The sequence below is a fragment of the Vipera berus genome, assembly GCF_964194415.1.
Source record: "Vipera berus genome assembly, chromosome: 7".
Taxonomy (NCBI): Eukaryota; Metazoa; Chordata; class Lepidosauria; order Squamata; family Viperidae; genus Vipera; species Vipera berus.
Genome location: NC_138209.1, coordinates 25,308,109 through 25,330,983, shown reverse-complemented (window position 1 = coordinate 25,330,983; position 22,875 = coordinate 25,308,109). Strand labels below are relative to the sequence as shown.

Genomic DNA, 22,875 nt, shown 5'->3' with positions numbered 1-22,875 from the left:
TAAATCACTCACTTATTCATTCATTATACTTAGAGTCTGCCTGTTCTTTGAAATGCAAGAAAGGTGGGGAGGGAAACACCCCAATATTACATTTGCAATAGTAATTTGTTGGCATAGTCTGATGAGAGAATGGCTGAGCTAAAATCTTCAAGTTTTTTTATCCACCAGAGATTTCACCCAAGCTCTCTCTGCTCAAGGTGACACCTTTACAACAGCGGTCTCCAACCTTTCTGGCTTGGTGGACTGGCGGAGGGGATGAGATGGTTCTGTGTGACCAGCAGGCGTGCATGTAACTCCATTTGTGCGATCATTGCTTGCACAAATGGAGCTATGCATGTGCACAGTCGCCCACCACTTGCACAGCCCAGGAGTTGGGGACCTCTGCTTTACAACTTTAAATTATCTCTCTTTAAAGTCATACTATATCAAGCAGAATTATCATATGGTTCCTTGTAGATAGGTCAATGTGTTTAAAGTTTAATTATATATAATATATAAATAAACTATTCTGCTATTTATAGGGAGAAAAAATGGATTACAACATGCTAACCAATGTGAGCAGCAACTGAATGATATTGTTAAATCTTACTTCAAGAGAAAGATGGAAGAAGAAGCCATCACAAAAAAGAAAAAATCTAAAAATGAATCACTTTCTCAAAAAACAAACGCATAAATATACTGGATTATATCAATGATTTCATCTTGAAAATCAAAATTAAATTACAGTTTTGGTATTTTTAAGTGCCACCAGTAATACTGTTACATGAATTAAAGGGGTTTTTTAAAAGTTTAAATATAATAAATAACTTTATAACAATTAATTTCTAATGAAAGCTAACTTACTAGAAACTGTGTACATTTCATGACAACAAACGTTTTCCTCATATATAGCTGTTTTAATTCTTGAACTGCTCTATAAATACCATGGCATTAAATAAACTCGTATTTAAAATATTTCTCATGGATTTTTGAATAGGATACAAATGTATTCATAAATAATGGATTACAATTTTTGCTATTACAATAGATACCTACTTTCTGCAATCAGTTGTGTGACATCATTGTGAAGAAAAGCCGTACTTGGCTTTTTTTCTCTCTTACAATTATATCATCACTGTGCCAGAAGTGACTCTTTAATCTATCCATTCTAGCTCCCTATTTCAAGCAGGAATTCAAACTAAGCTTCTCTTACAAATAGCTGTAGCTAAATTAGAATGCATGCAAAGGATGGGTATTATATCTACCTAATTCTACAGGTAATTGGTTTCACCATTAAACCTCATTTTCTTTTAGTAAATATTTTCACTAATCTGTCTTCTTGGAACCTAAATTCGCTATTTCATGGCTTCACCTTTTATATAGTACCCTGTCATATTATTTCGGTGCCATCCTATCTCTTCTTCTTTTCTTTTCTGAACGCTTAATATAATATGTCCTTTACATTTCTGTACTTCTGACTTAATTTATAAAGTGTTACTATTATAAATAAACTATAATTTATTAAGCTTCTATAATTGTTTTGAAACATATTTTTTTTAAAAAATACTAAATATATCACAGCATATATTTTTGAATACCATTGTTCGCTTTGATCCTGCAATATCCTGCAATATTCACTTTATCAAACCTGTCATCTTTGGGATTTTAGGAGGCAATAAAATTAAAGTGTTATTTTAATAAGGATTCTGAAACTTATTAATATCAATATTAACCTATCTCACGCTCCTAAGAAATCATGATATTATACAACCCCCATGACTTTGTAATAACATTTTTTGATAATAATGGTACATAAAATACAGTTTTATTCATTTTACAAAAACTAGCAGCACAGAAGCTGTAGTTGCATGATCAGTTGAACATATATTCTCATTTTTTGTTTGTTCGAATTATAATTTAGAAACTGAATATCAAGATGTGTTGAAGTTAAAAGTCCCATCACATTAAGTACACATTTCAAAGCATCTAATGTATATGTGATAAGATGTATCAGCTTTACTTTAGATAGAAAAGTAATTTTAAGTAATGGTTTTGAATAGAAATAATTTAATCTTTTAAAAGAAATTAACCCTCCATTGTTTAGTCAGATATTACTGCTACTATATATCACAATGCTATTCCAGTTACTGTATGGAAAATAGTTAGGAATTTAAAATATTGCATTTTAGAAATATAAATTTTGTTTTTTGCAGAGTTAAGATTCTAGCTAAAATTTAAAAAAAACTGTCCGTTAGGTGGTGCCAGTGTTCTCTCTGCTTTTCATTTCACAGCATGAAGATAGCAAGCAAAGGTCAGCTATTTTTTTCTTTGAAATAATGACAATTTGCATAATCTCACATGAATTAAGATAATTATTCAAATGTGATGCAAAACTCTTACCAACAGACTTTGAAGTTCTCTTCAGCCAAACGGAAAATTGCACTCTAAACTTTGAAGACTATCTACATTTCAAAAGTGAAAGCAAGTTTCAACTATCATATTTTGGTTATTTCTGAGAAAGGTTTTCTTTTAGCTCAAGCTGTCACTAAACCCATGAATACACAAAGTGTGGAAGAAATAGTCAAGAGCTGAATAGCATCTTTTAAATTACTGGCGACACCCCTGTTCCAGCTCCCTAAAATCTCAATCAACAATCCATTAGAACGCAACAGGAGTAAAACTAAATCCTCGTTTAAGTGTATTTATCCGATCTCTTTTCTCTCTTTCAAATGCTAAATCCATTTCAGCATATGCCCCTTCTTTCTCTCGCCTTTCTCTAAAGGCTGGCAGCCTATACTTCTCTTGTAAATATGAAAGATGCTAATCATATGACATATCACGTCTCAGTCGGAGCTTGGAATAAAGCCTTGAGATTTGGGATCATTGCCTCCAGACAACAGCTTCATCAGCCGGAAAGTTGGGGGGTTTTTCTCCTTTCCTTCAACTCTCAATCCCTTCTTTGTCTAAGAAAAAACGCAGCCAACTCAAGCTACCCTGGCCATATGGTTCACTGTATTTTCTTGATTTGAATTCTGAATTGTTTCTGTGACTTGCTAAGAGATTTTTTTTTCCCCACTGAAAGTGCATATAAAGACATAGTCCTGCTATTTTATGTTAGGATGCCTTTCAATGCTACTGCTGCATGAACTTCCTATGTTGATTAAAATCAATGCACTCTTCATTGATTTTATTTAAACTACTTCCTACTCCTGAATGAATTCCCTCCTACTGAACTCTTAAGCATTCTTGGAAATAGAATCCCTTGACTTCCAACATTTGGAAATTGAATAAATAAATAACAAAATAAAAGTTAATAATTTTGTACTGTACTTTGAAGCACAGAATTTATTTTAATAGGGATATGTCAGATTTCTTTTTCCCCATTTTTTTTTTACAGATATGTGTTTGTCTATATTTTCTCCTGCCCCCTCCTTCCTCAAGACCCTTTCAACGAATCATTAAATTCTACAGAGGTGGTCAAGCCAGGCTTGCTTTTCATGCATTTGGGAAAAGAAAGGAGTTCTTGAAGTTTAGAAGATACCCAAGGAAAACTCCTTGAATGACATCAAAAGAATGGGTTTCCATAGCTGTTGAAGCACGAGAGCCATGTAAGCTGCACAAAGGCAGGTTGGGGCAGTGGGACTGTCCCGCTGCTCTATCCCAGCACAATTGGGTCACTGAAATAGGGAATTAATTACCATTGGAGAGTGGGCAACCCATTCACCACTGCCTGAGTTTTATTAAACGCCAATATAAATAACAAAACAACTCTTGTGGCTGCACTATTCCGACACGCCAAAGGAAGGATTAGCTTGGGGATTAACATCTTAAAGTCTATGAGACTTTCTGACTCAAGGCTCAGAGCTGGTAATCGTATTTGTCTCCTGGTTCAGCGATTAGTGCTCCCTTACTCCAACCTTCGCATGCTACCCAGTATCCCTTTTTGCAGGCTTCTCTTTTGGGGTATCCATTCCATCTCTGCTCACAATCGGCTGTTCTTTTAGCCAGGGACAGTGGGGGGAGAAAAGAAAGAATTGCATCTCAACCATGCAATCTTCAAGTTTCTGGAAAAATGGAGGAAAAGAGCTTATAGGCTCCTGAGGCTGGGGTGGAGAGAGTCCACCGCCCTAAAAGAAGGAGGGAGGGAGGGAGGAACAGCCTGAAGTTTAAAAATCACTGTTGAAGCCTGCACCTGCCATGCAAATGGGGCAGACAAAACAATCAGAGCACCATCACAAAGAGCGAGAGTTGGAGAGAAAGAATAATTGCAAGCAAGGGATGCCTGCAGGCTACATGGGTATAGGCATCTTCTGATGAGACCCCTAAAGGGCACCCATCTGTCAAACCAAAGGAAGTACAGGGAAATTGTTGTGCCCTTTGGAGCTTTATTTAAACAAGATCAATTTCTTCACCCAGTGTTCTTGCACTACTTTCTTCAGAGTTTCTGAGTGCCAAGTCTTAACAATAACAATAAATAATATACCATTAGAAACTCAAGTTTACAATTAAAGTGATATCCAAGAAAAGTTATGGTGGAAGGTATCTTATAAAACCTTTATGGTTACTTCTTTCTGGCCTATTTGACTAAGAGTAACAGGATGAAGAAGGCGGGGAGAGACTGATCATTCTGATCATTAAAAATCCTACACTAAGCTATCATTCCATCAGGTACAATGCCATGTAAGACAGAATCACTTGATGGAATGAAAACAGCAAAAGCATATCTGTACAGTTTTTGTGACAGTAATTCACACTTCTGAATCATTTTTATTAGCACCAAGGAAATTAACCTTATACTGCATTTCATTTGAAGAAAGATATTTTTCCTCTGTATTTTTTTAGGAATTATCACCATGGAGTATGATGTTCTTACAAGTATGTAGTTAGGGATTGCTCAAGGGATAGTGTGGACATCTTAGTTTTCATTGTATAGTACTCTCTTCAGTGACTTGCAGTTATGCTAACTCCCCACATTTCAACCCCATTCAAAGGAAAAACTCAGAGAGAACTGCCATGGGCTCTTTTACATGGCAGTTCCATTTTCTGCAGGGCAGTTCATGAATCAGAACTTTGTGAAATTTTATCTTCCACTGGAGAAGTTTAACTATTTTAAATTAATTCCAGAACAGGTTGGAATTCATACCATAAACCACAAATCTAAGAAACTACATCATGGTATAACATGACCTGTGAATAATCAACTATGCAGTTTAGGCACCCTAAGTAAAATTTAATTTCTTTGCTTGGCAAATAGGGGTTAAATAGGAATCTGTCAGAGATTGCTAGTTGTGACAAACGCCTTGGAGAGTGGAGTAGACCAGAAAGCAGATGCTACACAGAAAACTACAAAGAGTAAAGAGTTAATTGTTTATTTTTCTGAACTTGAGGGCTAAGCAAGATTGAGAAATGGAAAAATCACTTAGGGGAAAAAAAATAAACTACTGCAATATTGTTGGCTCAGGAAACTGCAGTGACTAGTCCATGGATTTACCAAATCTCAAGTCTGACCCGAATGCATCTTTAGGTGTGTGGAGATCAGTTAGCTAATTCTGGGATTACAGGTTTAACCTGCTGGCGGGCTTAGGTGACCCTGAGTTCGTACACCGCATTATTGTAAACCAAAATATCATTAGACCGGATGCTTACTTAGCACGTGATGTAAGTACCATCCCTATGGTTTGCGTCCACGCTTAGTGACCTAGCGCAAGTCGTGGATGGAGTCTCAGGTCGTTCAACAGATGATCGCCTCTTCCTCGCCCAGGCCAGTCCCGCTGTGTAAATGGGGAGGGGGAGAGAGAGGGAGGGAAGACGGGCGCCGTTGCGCCTTCCGACGAGATAAGCCCTCGCCCTGACCCCAGGACTTAACCTGAGCGTCCCACCGCGCAGCAAGCTTTCTCCCCGCCACGCCCCTTGCTGGAAACCTGCCGGCTGGCGCGTCTTGGGCGGTCGGCTTGAGCCAGCTCAGTCGCCTTCCCTTGGGCTCGGTTTCCCCTGCAACTTTTGGCCTCCGAGAGGTCGCCCCAGCGTTCAGGCGTCTTAAGCATCACAAAGGCTTCTCGCCAAGTCCCCCGGCCGATCCTGCCCGCTCCCTGCCCTTTCCCTTAAATTACGGACGTTTTCCTCGTTTCTTGATCCGCGCCTGCTTTGGCCTTTCATTGTTCTCCTAAAGCTGCGCGAAAAGAGCTGCGGTTGAACAGTTTGACCCTTGTTGGACCGATCGGATCCCGGGCCGGACAAGGATCTCCGGCCTTCTGCCCCCACCCAAGCGGTGCCACCCCTTTGCATAACAGTTCAGCCTCATTTCATCGGCACGCACTTAGCGGACCACACAAGCGCTCTCAGTGCCCGCCGTCCCGGTTTGTCGTCACTCCCGCTGGGCTTCAAAATGAGAAGGGACGCAAAATTAAGGTATTTCCCCTCCCCTCCATTTTCCTGATCAGAATGGTGGACAAATTGGGTGAGGCGCATGAACAGTTCCTGGGAATAAGAAAAGTAAACTTCATTGTTGCTTAGTGCCTAAAAATTCAGATCTATAGGGGTTCCCAAGGAAAGAGGATGTAACTTACATTCATTCATTCTTTCATTCATAACTCTTTTTTGCCGCCCATCTATCAAATGACTCTGGAAGGCTTACAACATAAAAATACTGAAAAACATTAAAATCATCCGTTGTAGAAAACAGCAGATAAAAACATTAAAGAGATAAAATCACAGACACAAGGTGGCAAAAAAGGGAGCTGAACATTTTAATTAGCCAAATACCTCTGTTATGAAGCTCCCACCTTGGTTCCCCCAAGCCATCTGGCAGAGCCAGGTCTTAAAGCTCTTACAGGAGGGTCAGAGCCAGTCTCACCTTAGGGAGTAACATGTTCCAGAGGACAGGAGACACAGCAAAGAAGGCTTTTCTCCTGGATCCCAACTGGCTGACAGGATCCACAGTACGCCTCCTTCTGCTGGCACGGGTGAGGCAGGCCAGTCCCCATCAGGGTGAGACAGTTCTTCAAATAGACTGGACCCATGCCATGCAAGGCTTTAAAGGTGATGACCAGCACCTTGAATTGCACCTGGAAGTAGACCCGCAACTGATTCAATGGTGTAACATGGGCCTCTCTAAGGGCCCTAAGAACTGCTCATGCTGCCACACTTTTGTGCCAGCTATAGCTTCCAAATTTTATTTTTATTTTTATTTTTTATTTTAATTCCATTTATATCCCGCCCTTCTCCAAAGACTCAGGGCGGCTTACAAGCTTAGCTTTTGTAGTTCCATGTACAAGGTGTTACAGTAGTCCAGATGTGAGATAATTCAGTCTTGAGTGACTGAGCACAGGGACTCCTGATCCAGGAAAGGCCGCAACTGGCACACAAAATGAAGTTGTGCAAAGGCTCTCCTAACTGCAACTGCCACCTACTTTTCGAACAGGAGTTGTGAGTCCATGAGAACCCCAAGTTGCGGACTGGCTTTGTATGGGTTAGTGCCACTCCATCCAGGACTAAAGATGTTAAAGTCCCAGATCTTGAAGCTCCATGCACCCAAAGCCACTCAGTCTTGCCAGGTTCAGCCAAAGTCTGTTTCCCCCTTCCAGGCCCCCACAGCCTCCAGGTACCGTGAAAGAGCAGCCACAGCATCACTTGGGTCACCAGGGATGAAGATATGAGTAGCATCAGTATACTGATACCTGTGCTGCCACCACGTGGCTGTTTTGGAGAAATTACAATGTGGGCAGTCAGACCCTCCTACCTTATGATGTATTTCCTCTTCCCTCCCCTTTCTGGGATGGACTTCCTCCTCCTTTGTCTCTGGAAAGAATCCCATCCTCCATTTTTACTCAGCTAACATGTGACAACAGCAGATGTGCAGTCGCTGGGAATATTACCATTTTCTGACTATTCTGGATCGAAGCTGCTGTACTTTAATTAATCTCTTGTTAAGACTTCTATGGTCTATATAAGCAGATGTCATTAACATTAATAGATCTCTCCAGATAGTTTGAACTCGTAGAAACACCTTTTATATAGAAATACCTTTATTGCATGTAGAATGAAATACAATAGGTGGATGCATTCAGATGGTATTCGTACAGCATTTCCAAGATATTCTCAAGATGTTCCCAAGGTCAGAAAATGGTAATATTCCCAGCAACTGCACAACTGTCACATGATAGCTGAATAATAATGGAGGATGGGATTCTCTCCAGAGACAAAGGAGGAGGAAGTCCATCCCAGAAAGGGGAGGGAAGAGGAAATACATCATAAGGTAGGAGGGTCTGACTGCCCACATTGTAATTTCTCCAAAACAGCCACGTGGTGGCAGCACAATACCTAAACCCATGGTGATGGATGATCTCACCTAGTGGCTTCATGTAGATGTAAAGAAGAGTGGAGAAAGTACCAAGCCCTGGGCTGGATGTCTAACTCTCTATTAACACTGAATGGAACCAGCGTTAGAGAAAGGAGCTGAACCAGCACAAGACTGTGCCATCTAGCACCAGCCCCTCCCCCCATAGCCGTTCCAAAAGGATACCCTGGTCAATGGTCTCAAAGGCCATTGAAAGGTCATGAAGAGTGAGGATGGTTGCACTATCTTTTCCCATTTTAGGGAGATTTCACACAACATGCTAAAGCAACATGTGCTTTGTTTAGTTTGGATTAGTGTTGTGTGAAGCCAGTCACAGTTGCTTCACACAACTAGTCTCCAGAGCTAGTCTTATGCGAAATAGACTTTTTGTTTTCAAAAGATTCTGGGTCTAAACTGCAAAATTTTCTGCATTGTGCCAAAGCCAGAAAAATTACCCCCCTGGCACATAATCTTCTGTAATCATATACTTTTCCATTTTAAGGATTTTTAAGTACCAGTTCTGGTCATTTTAGACCACCTGTGGAAAAGGTGTGCACTTCTATATGCCTGCAAGTAAATCTGTCTGAAGGAAGTCAAAATAATGCTATTTGATGCAATGAAGAATCAAAACAGTCAAGAAAGTCTACGTTGGGCTTTGTCTTGAAAAGATAATTTCTCTGTGCTTTATCAAATTAATTTCATAGAATCAATTTCAATTGTAAACTGCAGGTGGAATTAGTCAATTCAATGCTGGTCACACAAAAGATAAATGAATAAACAAAGCCCTGGAATGGATGTGATGGAAAGAATAACTGGATACTACAGAGATAAACAAACAGGAGCAAACTGAGTGCAGTCTTACTGAAATAAATGTACTGATACAATTTATTTGGAATATAACTTTCATTGTCTGGGTTGCACACATATACATTCATTGAATTAATGGAAGAGAGGCTGGTTGCATCCTGCTAAATCATCTTTAAGTAGCTGGGTTCATTACTGAAAGTAAAATGTGATTTACAAATTTAAGTGGCTAAATTCATGTAGCCTTGGAGCCTAAAACCAAACTAATGGTGGGTGGGCATGAGACTGATACCTTGCAGTCTTTCAGAGGAAGAAAAACAAGTCCTTTCTTTTCTTCTTTCCTGTTGTTGCTATTACTCTCTAAAGTGGTGTGCTTGGTAAGTTGTGATTTTAAATAAATGTGCTCCAGAAGCCAGAACATTTCTCAGAACTTTTATTACAATTCAGGCTTTACAGAACAAGCAGTCTCCACTGAAAGCCAAAACAACCTCTCAAACCAAGGCAAAGAAGAATCTCTCCACACTCTGGCATTAATGTGTGGCTTATTCCCTTGCCAGGGAATCCATTCTTCTGTCATGCTAACAAATCCTGTGCAAATCCCTTTGCTTTCAGCTGTCCAAGGCAGACCCTTTGGTGAGTCCCCCTAACTCTGGATCAGAGAGACCTTTAAGACTGGTCACCATGGCCAGCTACTTGGACCACTGTAGAGGAGAGGAAAATCTGATGGGGAAAGGTAAATAGGATGCTTGCCTGTTTGGCCCAAGATCATTGTTACGCCAAGATCATCGTTTCGCCTCCAAATGGCTTTGACCTGGAGTCTGTCGGGCCTGTAATCCTCCATTGCCTGTTCTCTCCCTTTTCCTTTTGTCATTGCATTAAAAATAACAATGTGAGCCAACAAAGAGTGATGACAAGGACAACTATTTCCTTGTGTCTGCCTCAGAATGCCCTAGCAATACTAACGGTCCCTTTTAAACACATAGCTTGATCCTGCCAGGATTTAAATATATTTCTCCTGCATAAAATGGTACAAAGACATTATAGTAAGAAGGAAAATTCCATAATTTGGGGGCTCCAAAGGAGGAGATACAAATGTTGGAGGAGGTTAATAGATTAGTATCAGATTCCCACCTTCCTGCCCCCGCTCATCCTACTTCTCCCTACCTATCTTTTAGCTATTGTATCTTGTATTTTTATATGTTTATAGTATTTTATACAGTTTTATATTTTTAATATTGTAAGCTACATCCTATGGTAAGATGGGCAACCAATAAATTAAAATAAATAAACACAAACAAACAAATAAATAATAAATCTTCACCATCTCTTCTGGGAGGCCACATTAATGATCTGTGGCCAGAGGAATTCTTGGGAATGTGTGAATGTACAGTTTTACTAGGGGCATACAATCACTGATATAATTTATCAGTAACACCAGCTGCCTGCAATTAGTGCAGGTTCGCATCCCACCAGGCTCAAGGTTGACTCAGCCTTCCATCCTTCCGAGGTAGGTAAAATGAGGACCCAGATTGTTGGGGGCAATTAAGCTGACTTTGTAGTAATGCCGCTTGGGGGTGTGTGTGTGAAAGCCCTAATAAGCAGGCATATACATAGAATGAAGGCTACTGCTAAGCTTGTAAGCTGCCCTGAGTCTTCAGAGAAGGGCGGGATATAAATGGAATTAAAAAATTGTATGGTGGCATTCAAACATTAGTAATGCACTATAAGTACAGTGAGGGCTAAATAATATGCTGAACTGTTAGTTAGAAAATCTTTCTTGAGGACAGGACATCATAAACTTTGGTGCATGTCAGAGGCAAGACTAAACTGAACTAACTAGAAGAAGGGAGTGGAGAAAGTGGGGAAAATATCATGCCCTCTCTCGAAGTAAGGGACTTAACTTATACAAGGCACTTCAGCAGAAGGATTCCAAGAAAGATTCCTGAATATCAAGGTTAATCATCAGGAGTGGCTGACTTCCACAAGATCTTGGATTGTTTCCCAGTCAGAGATCCAAGCCAAAATACCGGTAAATAAAACAAGTACCGTAGTTTATTTCAGCTGAAACCATTCTGTTGGTGTGAGTCTCTGAGTGTGATAGTAATCAATAGCAGGACAAAATAATAAAATAATTAAAGGAAAGTTATTTGAGGATCATCAGGGAGAGTGACATCTTACTTGCTTATGGAATCATGCAATCATAAACTTAGAAAGGGCTGGTTAAGGTGTTGAGTCCTCCCCACATACACCCACAGAGCTCACTAACAAAATCCAATTTAAACCACCCTTAAAAACTGTCTCTTAACATCACCAGCAAAGTGGGCCTACTAGCTCACAGATAAATGCTTACATTCCAGTGATCACAACTTTAGTAAGTTTTTCCCCTTAACACTCATTAATTTTACTAGTACAGATAGTCTTCAACTTAGAACTGTTTGTTTAGTGACTGAAGTTACAACAGCACTGAAAAAAGTGACATGACCGGTTTTCACACTTTACATCTTTATGGTCACACAATCAAAATTCAGATGTTTGGCAACTGCTTCACATTGATGATGGCTGCAGTGTCCCGCGGTCATGTGATCACCTTTTGCGACCTTCTGACAGGCAAAGTCAATGGGGGAAGCCAGATTCACTTAACAACCATGTTACTAACATAACAAAAGTGATTCACTTAACAACTTTGGTAAGAAAGATGGTAAAATAGGGCAAAACTGACTTAACTGTCCTGCTTAGCAACAGACATTTTGGGCTCAACTGTGGTCATAAGTTGAGAATTACTTGTATTTTAGGAAATCACAGAACATCTAACATTTATACTAAGTTTCTGTTCAGAGCATTCTGTGGTACATTAAAGACCGACAGCCTTTCATCACTAAGGATTCTTAGTGTAACTAAACACTTGCTATCCCAAAATAAGAATGGAAAAATATGTTGTGTGCTGACTGGGTCCTGACTTTCTGAAATTTAGGATTTTCCTAGGGATTGTACCAATGAATGTTCAAGTTTGGTCTGTTTCACAGCTTCTCGAAAAGGAAAAGAGAAGAGGGACATATGCAGCGTTTACTAATGTTATGGATCTGTGGTGGCTTTAGTAGAAAAAATGACCATTAGATTGTTTAGGGCAGGCCAACATTCTCTGACTAAGGATCCCAACAGTAGTTTTTTGAAGCAGGTCCTAGTGATGCTCAAATAATTATAATGTGCAACAATAATTCTTTAAAACATAAGATGAGAGGAGAATCCATTGTTTGCAAAAGTTAGTGTTCTAGAATTCTGTTAGTCTTTAAAGGGCTAAAAATTCTAGTTTTGCCACAATGGACAAGATAAAGTCCCCTGTAGATCCTGAATATGTATGTCCTAAAGATTTTGGCTTTATTTTCATTTCCAGATATTCATTAAATTGAGAAATTCCACTTAAAGGGCTAAAATTTCCTGATTCTAATGTGGGCTATTAAACAACTAGTATTAAAAGTCCAATTACACAAACAAATGAAGATTTCCCCCCCACACACACATTTCTATATGCATCTCCTAAGGAATTAGGAAAGTTCATCTCAAGTGATGCCCTGTGACATGTCTTGAATGCACTTCTTCAACCAATCCTGTACAGTATTCAGAAGAAAGTCCTTCTGTATTATATCTTTACTTCTAATAAGGGCTACAGGTTGATTAAAGGATTTGTTTGTTTTAGAGTGAAATTGCAGCAGGCTTGCACTGAACAAGTAAATTATCCATAGAATAAGGCTTCAGCAGCCTTTTTCTGAAATGCAATTAGCCTTATATCCATACCAGGAGCCCATAGTTTAATGAAAAAAGATTTAGCAATCCTGGTACAAGTAGTCCTTGACTTACAATCATTTGTTTAGTGACCATTCAAAGTTGCAGTACCACTGAAAAAAGCATCTTATGACTGTTCCTCACATTTACCTTTGAATTCATGTGATCAAAATTCATTTGCTTGACAACCTGCCTGTATTTAAGGTTTAATTTAATTGACTGGCTTCCCAAAGCAATGTCAATTGAGGAAGCTGGATCTGGTTAATGACCAGGTGATTCATTTAACAACCTCAGTGATTCGCTTAACAACCATGGCAAAAAAAGTCACAAAATTGAGTGTTGCTTAACAACTGCTTTGCTTAGCAACACAAAGTGCAATCCCAATTGCGACCCCACAAGTGAAGCCATAAACTGAAGTTTAAACAGGAGGAACAGCAATGGATGGGGCTCACAAGGAATCTACTAGTCTGTGGTGCAGCCTATTCGCTTCTTCTGAGAAGCTCCTTTTCTGAAGGGTGGCATTAGGGAAACTTTGATCAATATAAGGTGGAAGAGACTCAGTGCCTTTCATTATGCAAAAATACAACACACCCATGCTGTGCTCTTAAAGTACAAACACATATTTGTGGCTCTGGGTCTTTCTTTTCTGCTTTGAGCAGCCTCCTCTTTTCCAACCACTGCTTCCATTTTTGGCACACTCTTCTTTCTCCCCATTTGAAAAGGAAAGCAGAATGGAGCGCGGCGAGGTGCCCCTTCTGCTTGGGCTTGAAGAGTCACGCTTGGCATGGTGGAGGGCGAAGGCTGTGGGACAGACCCGCTTCCTCTCCCTCAGCGCAGCCCTCGGGCCTAATGAGTTGTCCGAAGGAAGCCGGTTCCAGCGCGCGTGGCTAAGGGGACGCTCTGATTGGCCAGCTGCGCCTCGCGACCCCCCCATTCATTAATAAATTAGCGGCACGCTCCAGCCGAGCGCAAGGCACCAATCACACCCCAGAATTGTCCCGGTTGCCAACACACTTTCGGAGGGTCAGATAAAAGGGAGGAGGAGGAGGGAGGAGAAAGAGGAGAGCACGCACACACGCAAACCCTAAAAAGAAAGAAAAGAGATGAGCGATGATAATGAAATGAAAAGGAAAGCTAAACCTGGGGAGGGGGGGGAGAGCCGAGGAGGCCCCCGGGGGTACATTTGATTGTTTTCCATGGGGTATATAAGGGGTTTTAAGTAGAGTCGTGTGCCAGACACACAGCCACAGAAACACAAGCAGCGTCGCTTTAACTGGAGGGTCCGGGCGCGTGCCGGCCGCTTTCCCCACTGAGCTGCCCTGTTTCTTACACACACGCAGGCCGGCGGCGAGGGGCCATAGCACCAGCCCTTTAAAGACATTCCCCCCCCCCGCCGCCCTCCTCCGAACGAGGCGCCTTGGACCCACACCAACACCCAGCCACGGTGGGACCTTCTCCAGCAACAGTGAGGGAACGGCGCGGGGCCAAGCTGAACGCTGAAGGTTGCCCCACGGGGCGGGGCGGAACGAGACAGGAGCAGCCAGCCACGTCTTCGGGCCAAAAAAAAAGGGGGCCGAGCGAAAAACAATTCGGTTACTTCCAAAAGAGCCAAGTAAGTTTCCGATTTTCCCTCTCTTTCCCCCTCCCCCCCCCATTTTCTCGAGGCGAACTTGGTTGGCTGAAAGCTGGTTTTCGGAGCGGCAGCCAAAACTCCCGCTTAGCGCTGAGGCGCAACCGCAGTGGCGCTCTCTGCCTCCCCTCCCGGCCGCAGAGTATCGGTAGGAAGGCCGAGGAGGCGCGGCTCGCTCCAAAGGCAAACGCCGCGGGTTTCTGCAATGCCTTGCCGAGCGGAGGGCCAGGAGCGCCCCTTCGGTTAGTTCGCACTCAAGTACACGAAACCTTCCAAGCAAACCCGAGGCAGCGAAGTCAACGGCACTCGTGAGCCCGAAGCGATCCGACCGAAATCCCCGAGAGCCGGGTGGTAGACTATAAAGCTCTTAGGAGCTAGCCGGCGGAGTCTAACCCTTAGGCTTTACGTGGACCTGAGCATCGACGCGCATCGCCGTTACATCGGTTGTCTGTCGATGCTCCGCACGTGCACTAAAAGACGAGGCCAGGTCTCTCGGGGAGCAGACGGCTTCCCCTCTTTTGTAAGGACGGGCCCATCCACCCCCGGGTGCCTCTTAACACGCGACGGGTTTGTCGGAGCGCTCTGAGTGGGGCGGAGGAGGGATTGTCCCCGCAGGAGCTCCAACCGCCTTCCTTCGAGGTGACCGCTTGTCTGCTTTTGTGTTCTTCTTGCAGGATGTTCGGGCAGCCAGAGACCTTGGAAGTGAAGGAGGAAGAGGGGCTCCTTGACACCCGGTCCTTGCCTCCTTCCTCCTCTTCGTCGTCTTCCTCCCCCTCCTCCTCCTCCTCCTCCTCCTCTCTCGCCCCTTTCTCGTCGGGCTCCGAGGGGGAGGACGACGTGGAAGAAGAGCCGTCCCACGTCCTGTCCCCCTCGGGGTCAGCGCCCGAGGTGGCCGCAAAAGCGGCGGAGCACGCGCGCCTGCCCCTCCTCGGCTTGAGACGGCACGACTGTAAGAGACGCTCCGGCCGGGCTCGAAACGCCTCCCGCCTGGCCAAGACGGCCGAGACGGTCCAACGGCTCAAGAAGAGCCGCCGCCTGAAGGCCAACAACCGCGAGCGGAACCGGATGCACAATCTGAACGCGGCGCTGGATGCCCTGCGGGAGGTGCTGCCCACCTTCCCGGAGGACGCGAAACTGACCAAGATCGAGACGCTTCGCTTCGCTCACAACTACATTTGGGCGCTCACCGAGACGCTCCGCTTGGCCGACCATTGCGGAGGCGGCGGAACGGCTGCCGCCGCTGCCGCCGCCGCCGCCGCCGCCGCCTTCTCCGAGGCAGTGCTGGGAAGTATTAGCGGCGGCGGAGGCGGCAGCAGCTGCAGCAGCGGCATCTCTCCAGCCGCCTCCTCGGGTTCCTGGAGCTGCACCACCAGCCCCGCTCCTTCGGCCGCCTCCTCCGCTTACAGCTGTACTTTGTCGCCCTCCAGCCCCGGCAGCTCCGCCTCAGAGTTGGACTTTTGGCAATCGGAAAATCCCGGCTATGTGCTGTCCAGAGATTTAATATGACGCCCGCTTGCTTCCCTCTCGTCCCTTCCCGCGTGGGCCGGAGGGTGGATAGACGGACTTGGCCCACCAATAGCGGAGGTCCCGTGAGTCGATTCCCGGGAAAGATTAGCCGTTCGCCGGAGCGGGCTGAGGCGCCCAGCAAGCGGCGCTTGAGGCTCAAGTATTAGGAGCGCCTGATCCCTGGGACGCTGACTGCGCTCCTCCGCCGGCCCTTTGTAGGGCCCTGAACGCTTTGAGTGTCTTCCTGTCCCCCGCACGATCCCTTCGGCGTTAGCGGTCTGGCCCTGGTGGCATCTGCTTGTTTCCCACTGCCTGCCTGGCGGCTGTGGGAATTACACCTGTCAAACCAAACTTTCTGTCACTGTGATGTGCACTTTCCCACAATGTCTTTTGTTCTTTTTCTCTCTCTGCCTCCCCCGCTCACGGCGACATAGATACCTCTTATTCCTTTCGCTTCCTCTGCTTTTAGTCAGTTGTCTCCTATGATTTATGCGGAGTGAAAAGGAGAGAAAATGAAAAGCAAGGGGGGGGGTTATCTGTTGATTTGCTTCTTTAGGTTGAGTTGCCGTAAAAGGCACCTCATAATTTGTAGGCTTTATCCTGATTAAACACAAGCGTGGAAATTTGGGGCGGGGGGGGGGAAATGAGAATGTAGAAGTGCAGTGGGGTGAAGAAGGATGGGATGGATGGAGCCTTTATGCAATAAGAGTCTCTTATGCATTATTTATCTCCACCTTTGATTGATGGAAAACGCCATTATTCTTTCAACAGACTAAAAATACAGACAGAAAAACATCGAAGAGATTATAAATTGTAATTAGCAACACACTTTTGCTTTTATTTATTGCAAAGGAAATAAATGTTTTTGTAAGACACGGGGGAAGGGAGAAGAGACACATATATTTTTGTATATTTTACAGAGTTTATTCTAGTATGTATTTACAGTTGCAGAGCAAGGAGGTGGTTCTTAAACATAAAATATAAATAAAGTATATAATTTTTCATGAGAGACGGTGGCTATCTGTGGCTTTGCTAATAGATTGAAGATTGTTTCTGAGTTGTGACTGATTTAGTCGATGTCCTTTAGCTACAGTCTTGGATGTAAATCCTAATGAACGTAGACTTTCTCTTTTATTTATGTGCTTTGCTAATAATGCATCATAGATCGGTTCTGAGGTATGGCTTTTTTAGGATCAATGAAATTAATACCATTATGAATATAACTGCATCCACAAGGGTCTAAAGAAAGTTATGGTTCTTTTGTTTTAAATCAATAGTAAAATTTTTGCTTCTTTATTTAAGTAAAGTATACACCTTACAGTGTAGGCAGGGATAATGTAATAATGATAATGACTGATGGAGGTTTTCTCTTCCTGATTCAGAAGGAAAAAAACCTTTTAATTTAAAAAAAAACATCCTTTAATACAGAAGGAACTTTACCATGATGTTTGCAAGAAAATTAGTAATTTTTAAACAAATAGTTAAACCATGTCTGCATGAAATAATCTTCAATACTTCCCTTATATTGATGAAGCATCTATTTGTAAACAAAAAATGAAACTTTTGTGTAATCCAAGATTGCAGATGAGAGGTTGCACTGTCTTCCCAACATGGCAAACTGATCTTCTATGCTGTCCGCCATGCTTGATAAATCCATAATTCTTTATATAGTGATCAGTTCTAAGTTTGTGATATACAGTATAATTAAGAGCCTTAGCCACAATTGGTTAATATGGGATATTCCATTTCCTTATTCCAGAGTTCTTGTATATAAGTAATACCCAATTTACTAATGCTCCTGGTTTATAAAGCATGCTATAGACTTAGAGGCAATCAAAACTAAGCCCCGTGCTAATAGTAATTCAGGAGCTGTGACAGTGCAAATGCACCTGTAAGAATAGCCTGAACCCCAGTCCATGACAGATATTTGGTTATGTTTCACAAGAAAGAGGATATTTGGAATAAATCAATTCTACATCAAAGGAAATACTATAACTGGATTCAGACAAATTCTTCCTTGTTTATTTCAGTACTGATGCAAGGCTGTGCTCCAAAGAAAGTTCTAATAATGTATTAAGACCTACTCCACAATTTAAGAATTGTGTCTTAAGATAACATTGAAATGGATCCTTTAGATAAAGATCAGATGGTTACTCCTAGTGAGCTACAATGATACCTGAAAGCAGCTTAAGAAGATTCAAAATGTGTTCAAAAGGGTATCACTTTTAATTAGTTTCACTGCACTTTTGTAAAGATGCGATGGTATTTGAAGAGTAAAACACACACACACACACACCCTGTAAAAATACAAGACTGTGGGGAGGAAAGTGTCATGCAAATATTTTATTCGTTTGATTGGAAAGTTGTAGGTTTCTCTCTTTTTGGATTTGTGGATGTACACAAAATCTAAGTTTTTGTCCAGAATTGTTCAGCACTTGATTCTATAAATACAGAGAAATCCATAAAGACACAATCTTTATCATCCTTGAAATACAATCCTATCTATGGCTATTTGGATACAAGTTTTATTAATGTTCACTTCCAAATAAATGGGTATAGAAACATAAGTTCATAAGAAGCACTAAGTTCCCACAGCAGAGAAATAATGATTTTAAGCCTTGTGTTGAACAAAAGTTGCTTTGTTCACATATAGTATTGTACCATAAATCATGGCTCATAAATCACAATAATTAGCTTCACATATCACACTATGCTCAAACAACATTATGATTTAGTTTAATATATGATCCAAGTAACTGCATGTGTAAAACAATAGGGATTAAAGCATAATACATTCTAGGCACACTTACCTGGGACTAAAACACACAATAATCAATGGAATTTATTTACAAATGCTTAATAAACCTCAACATGTTAAATAAGTTTATATCCAAGTAAGAATGCAGATTTTGTAACATGTTGGTGCAATTTTAAAAAGAGGTGGAAAAATCCATTCCATATTGTTCCTGCTTAAAAACAACGATCAAGCCATTTGGTCTTGTGGTTAAGGCATCAGACTAGAAGCCAGGAGACTATGATAGCTGGATGGGTGACTTTCGGTCAGTCACTCTCTCTAACCCACTTCCCAGGATTGTTGTTGTGAAGAACATTGGAGGAAGAAGGAGTGTTAAGTATGTTTTCCACCTTTAGTTTGTTTATAAAAATAATAAAGTTGGGATATCAATAAATAAATTTGAGTACAGTGCTTATTTCTTTCCTGGATTTATATCCCATTGGTCAACTAGCCAAGATCATTTCAAAAAACAAAATCTTCAATTTAATTTCAGATACAGTTTAAAACAAAACATTTTCCAAATATAAAAGACAATAATTGCTCAAATCAATCAGATCAGCCCTTCAGACACAGCCTGAATTTTTAATATCCATTAAACAGTAGTGGAAAAACCCAAGAGAGAAAATTTAAAGTTGGGTTGGCATCAAATTGCAAAGTCTGGAGTCCAGGAACAGGTCTTCTGGGATTGAGTTGAGAAAAGAAATGTGGTGCTTTGCTTGCTTGTAGTTTAGCATCTTGTGTAAACCAATGTAGCAAGTCATGTGGCTTAGTGTTTAGTGAGCTTGGAGACTTGTGAGGGTAGCAAACCATGATAAGAAGATACTGTAAAGCATCAGCATGAAACACAAAACAAGGGTTTGCTGGATGCTTCACAGACAAGTAATTCTCCAGCTGGGCAGCCAGCCAAAATGAAAGAGCAATATGGACGGAGCAGGGCAGAGGAAAAGCCTATTCCTCTGCCTTTCTTCACTCAACTTTATCCATTTGTAAATGGCTGAGTGACAGTCGGCAGACGCGCATCATGGGAGCCTTGTCTCAGCACGTGAGATCTGCCTCGGGGGAGCCCACCCCTTGTGGGAGGCAGCCAAGGATATCACCCAGCAGCCATAACTGAGGGGGACCCAAAGGGCAGAAAGAATAAAGTCCTTTACAGTACTATGAGGAAGTGAGAGTGAGCGTCTTGGAGGCAGTGTACTTGCCTCAGCCAGCCCAGGGTGCCATATATACATGGTTGTGATATTAAATGGGTATGTTGAGTTAAATGGGCATCTTTCTCTTCTTTTTCCATCCTTCTGGTCTACTGAAGCAGAAAACACTGCATGTGCATCTCACATCTGAGCAAAGTTTAGAATTATATATTAAATGGAGGTTCTTATTCAGCAATTGTCTATGAAGATTCTCAATCAGCCAGGTCATGGTTGTCCCAAAAGTGTTTTTCAGTTCGAAGAACTGAAGAAGCTTCTTGGATGACAAGCAAAACATTTTCAAGGAAAAAAAAATCAAGAAAGTCCAGCTGCCTTTTGGAAAAGCACCTTTGGGTTTTCCAGCAATTCTGTGTTCATGCACTGTATTAAGCAATGTATGGTATTTTAATCCAAACTGACTGGAATGGCAAAAGAGAGAAAATCACAAGTTAGAAATCAGAATAGCTGAATTTACCCATCACATTACTAAAGCTGTTTCTTCACTAGTGGTTTGCAGAGTCCTCCAGAATGATCCATCCATTGTTGTTAAATAAAGAAGATTGGTTTTATATTGCCCCATTAATAGTAAAGTCATTGTTTCTTCATCCCACCTTTTAACTGACTCCTTTGAGTCACCACTGAGGATGGGCCCCAAAACTAATCTTAGGCTGAGATGTGCTCCAATTCTGCGTATACTTGGCAATGAAGACTTTTTTCTTGGTATTTTAATATTTGTATTAACTAAAATACTAAATAAAAATCTACTGTACCTTGGAAAGATTCCAGATAACTTTATCACATCACAATACAATAAATGCAAAGTATCTCTAGTCTAGAGAAATTTGTTTCCTATTGACTAGGAATCAACTGTTTCCTTCATCAATAAAATGAGAGCCACTTGTTGTAACCTTCTTCTGAGATGTTTTTTTCCATTTCATATTTTGGACAAGACAAAAGCAGCCCAGCAATTTGGATCTGTGTTATCATTTCATGGGTAACTATTAGGGAATCCCACGCTGTAGACCAAACAAGAAAGCTGAAATGGCAAAACATGTCTTCTACAGTACATGGCACAACTTCTCACAAGTTTAGAAAATTACATTCCCCATTAAAATATGCAACAGTCAAACAAAACAGCAATTTAAAAAAACATGTAGAAAAGCAGCAGAATCAATTTTGTAAATGGAACTTTCACAAGATTAGAGGTGCTTAAAAATAAAGCTTTTATCTAATTTCAGAACTATGATAAAAAGTTGTTAAAAGATTCTCTTAACATTCTTTACTGAGGTACTAAGGTAAAGGTAAAGGTTCCCCCACACATGCATGCTAGTCGTTTCCAACTCTAGGGGCCGGTGCTCATCTCCGTTTCAAAGTCGAAGAGCCAGCGCTCGTCCAAGGACGTCTCTGTGGTCATGTGGCCAGCATGACTAGATGCTAAAGGCGCACGGAACGCTGTTACCTTCCCACTGTAGTGGTCCCTATTTTTCTACTTGCATTTTTACGTGCTTTCAAACTGCTAGGTTGGCAGAAGCTGGGACGAGTAATAGGTGCTCACTCTGTTACGTGGCACTCAGGAGTCGACCCGCGAAACTGCCGACCTTCTGATCGACAAGCTCAGCGTCCTAACCCACTGAGCCACCGCGTACTACCACCTGTTACAAAACATTATTTCTGTCCCCAAATTAATCCAAATGATACTAATTTATCTATCCACATGTCACTTTATAGACTGACTGAAGTTTAAAATCCAGTACTTAATTTGGCACACTTGAATTTATTCTGCTATTCCTGTCAAGGGCTGGATGCACACTCTTCTATTTCTTAGTCTTCTGATAAAACTGCGGCTGCTTATGCATTATGGACAAGACCAAGAACATAAAAAATATGGGGAAATAAAAAGGTATCATCCTGTTGAAAGAAGGGGGATGGGAGCTTCAAACTAAAGAGATCCAGAATCAGGAGAGAAAGGAGAAAAAAAAAGTTAAGATACTAGGCTTCTGCTGGAAAATGCAATATTTTTCAAAATAAATATTGTAATTGTTATTTTGATCATAAGTATTGAACAGAAAGTTTTGTGGTATAATTGTGACTTCATTTATTAAAACGTGTGGTAGCTCTTCCAACATTTAAGCATATGCAGTTTGTGATCTATCTCAAACTGTCTCCATTTATTTTTAATTCTTTGAAAGTAGTTGATTTCTGTCTAGAATTGTAATTAGCTACACCTCTTGCAGAAAAGCAGTCCTCCTTTCTTATGAAAACCTGAGAGTAAGCTTACCCACTCTTTTGTTCCTTCATTATTAAACCTAATGCAAGTAGTTCTCAATTTACGATTACAATAAGGATCAGAATTTCCATTTCTAACCAAGCCACCTGATTTTATGACTTTTGCCATGATTGTTAAAAGAATCACCCAGTTATTAAGTGAATCACATGTTTGTTAAACAAATCTGGCTTCTTCCATTGACATTGGTTGTTGGAAACCAGCTGAAGAGGTCGCAAATGGCAATTACATCGCCCTGGGATGCTGCAGCCGTTATAAATATGTGCCGGCTGCCAAGTGCCCAAATTTTGATCACATGACTGTGGGGATGCTGCAATGGTTATAAGTGTGACCACCAGTCCTATGTCTTTTTTTCCCCCAATGCTCTTGTAATTTCAAATGGTTGTAAGTCAAGGACTAACTATAATGACATTAACCAGCTATCGATTTTCATTTCTCTTTCCTCATGAGTCAGAAGAGGGATGAATTATACAAGGATGAATTATTGCCATATTTGTCCTAGGAACAGCACAAAAATTAGCATAAATTTTGAATTAATTCAACTTAATTGTTTTGAGGAGGTCTTAATTAGAAACTTTA

At 41.5% G+C, this 22,875-nt stretch overlaps 2 protein-coding genes across 2 annotated transcripts in view; both read left to right on the top strand.

Annotated features, from left to right (window-relative positions):
• ZGRF1 (zinc finger GRF-type containing 1) overlaps positions 1-1,480 on the top strand; it is a 33,902-nt gene extending 32,422 nt beyond the window's left edge. The window contains exon 26 of the mRNA XM_081332936.1: positions 522-1,480. Coding sequence (XP_081189062.1) covers positions 522-673 — 152 coding nt within the window. The 3' untranslated portion in view covers positions 674-1,480. The remainder of the gene's footprint in view (positions 1-521) is intronic.
• A 13,723-nt stretch (positions 1,481-15,203) lies between these two features.
• NEUROG2 (neurogenin 2) lies at positions 15,204-16,034 on the top strand (the record flags this gene model as incomplete). Its single annotated transcript, XM_081333343.1, has 1 exon — positions 15,204-16,034. One exon carries the CDS (start codon positions 15,204-15,206, stop codon positions 16,032-16,034), a length of 831 nt encoding a protein of 276 aa, XP_081189469.1.
• Positions 16,035-22,875: the final 6,841 nt, after the last annotated feature.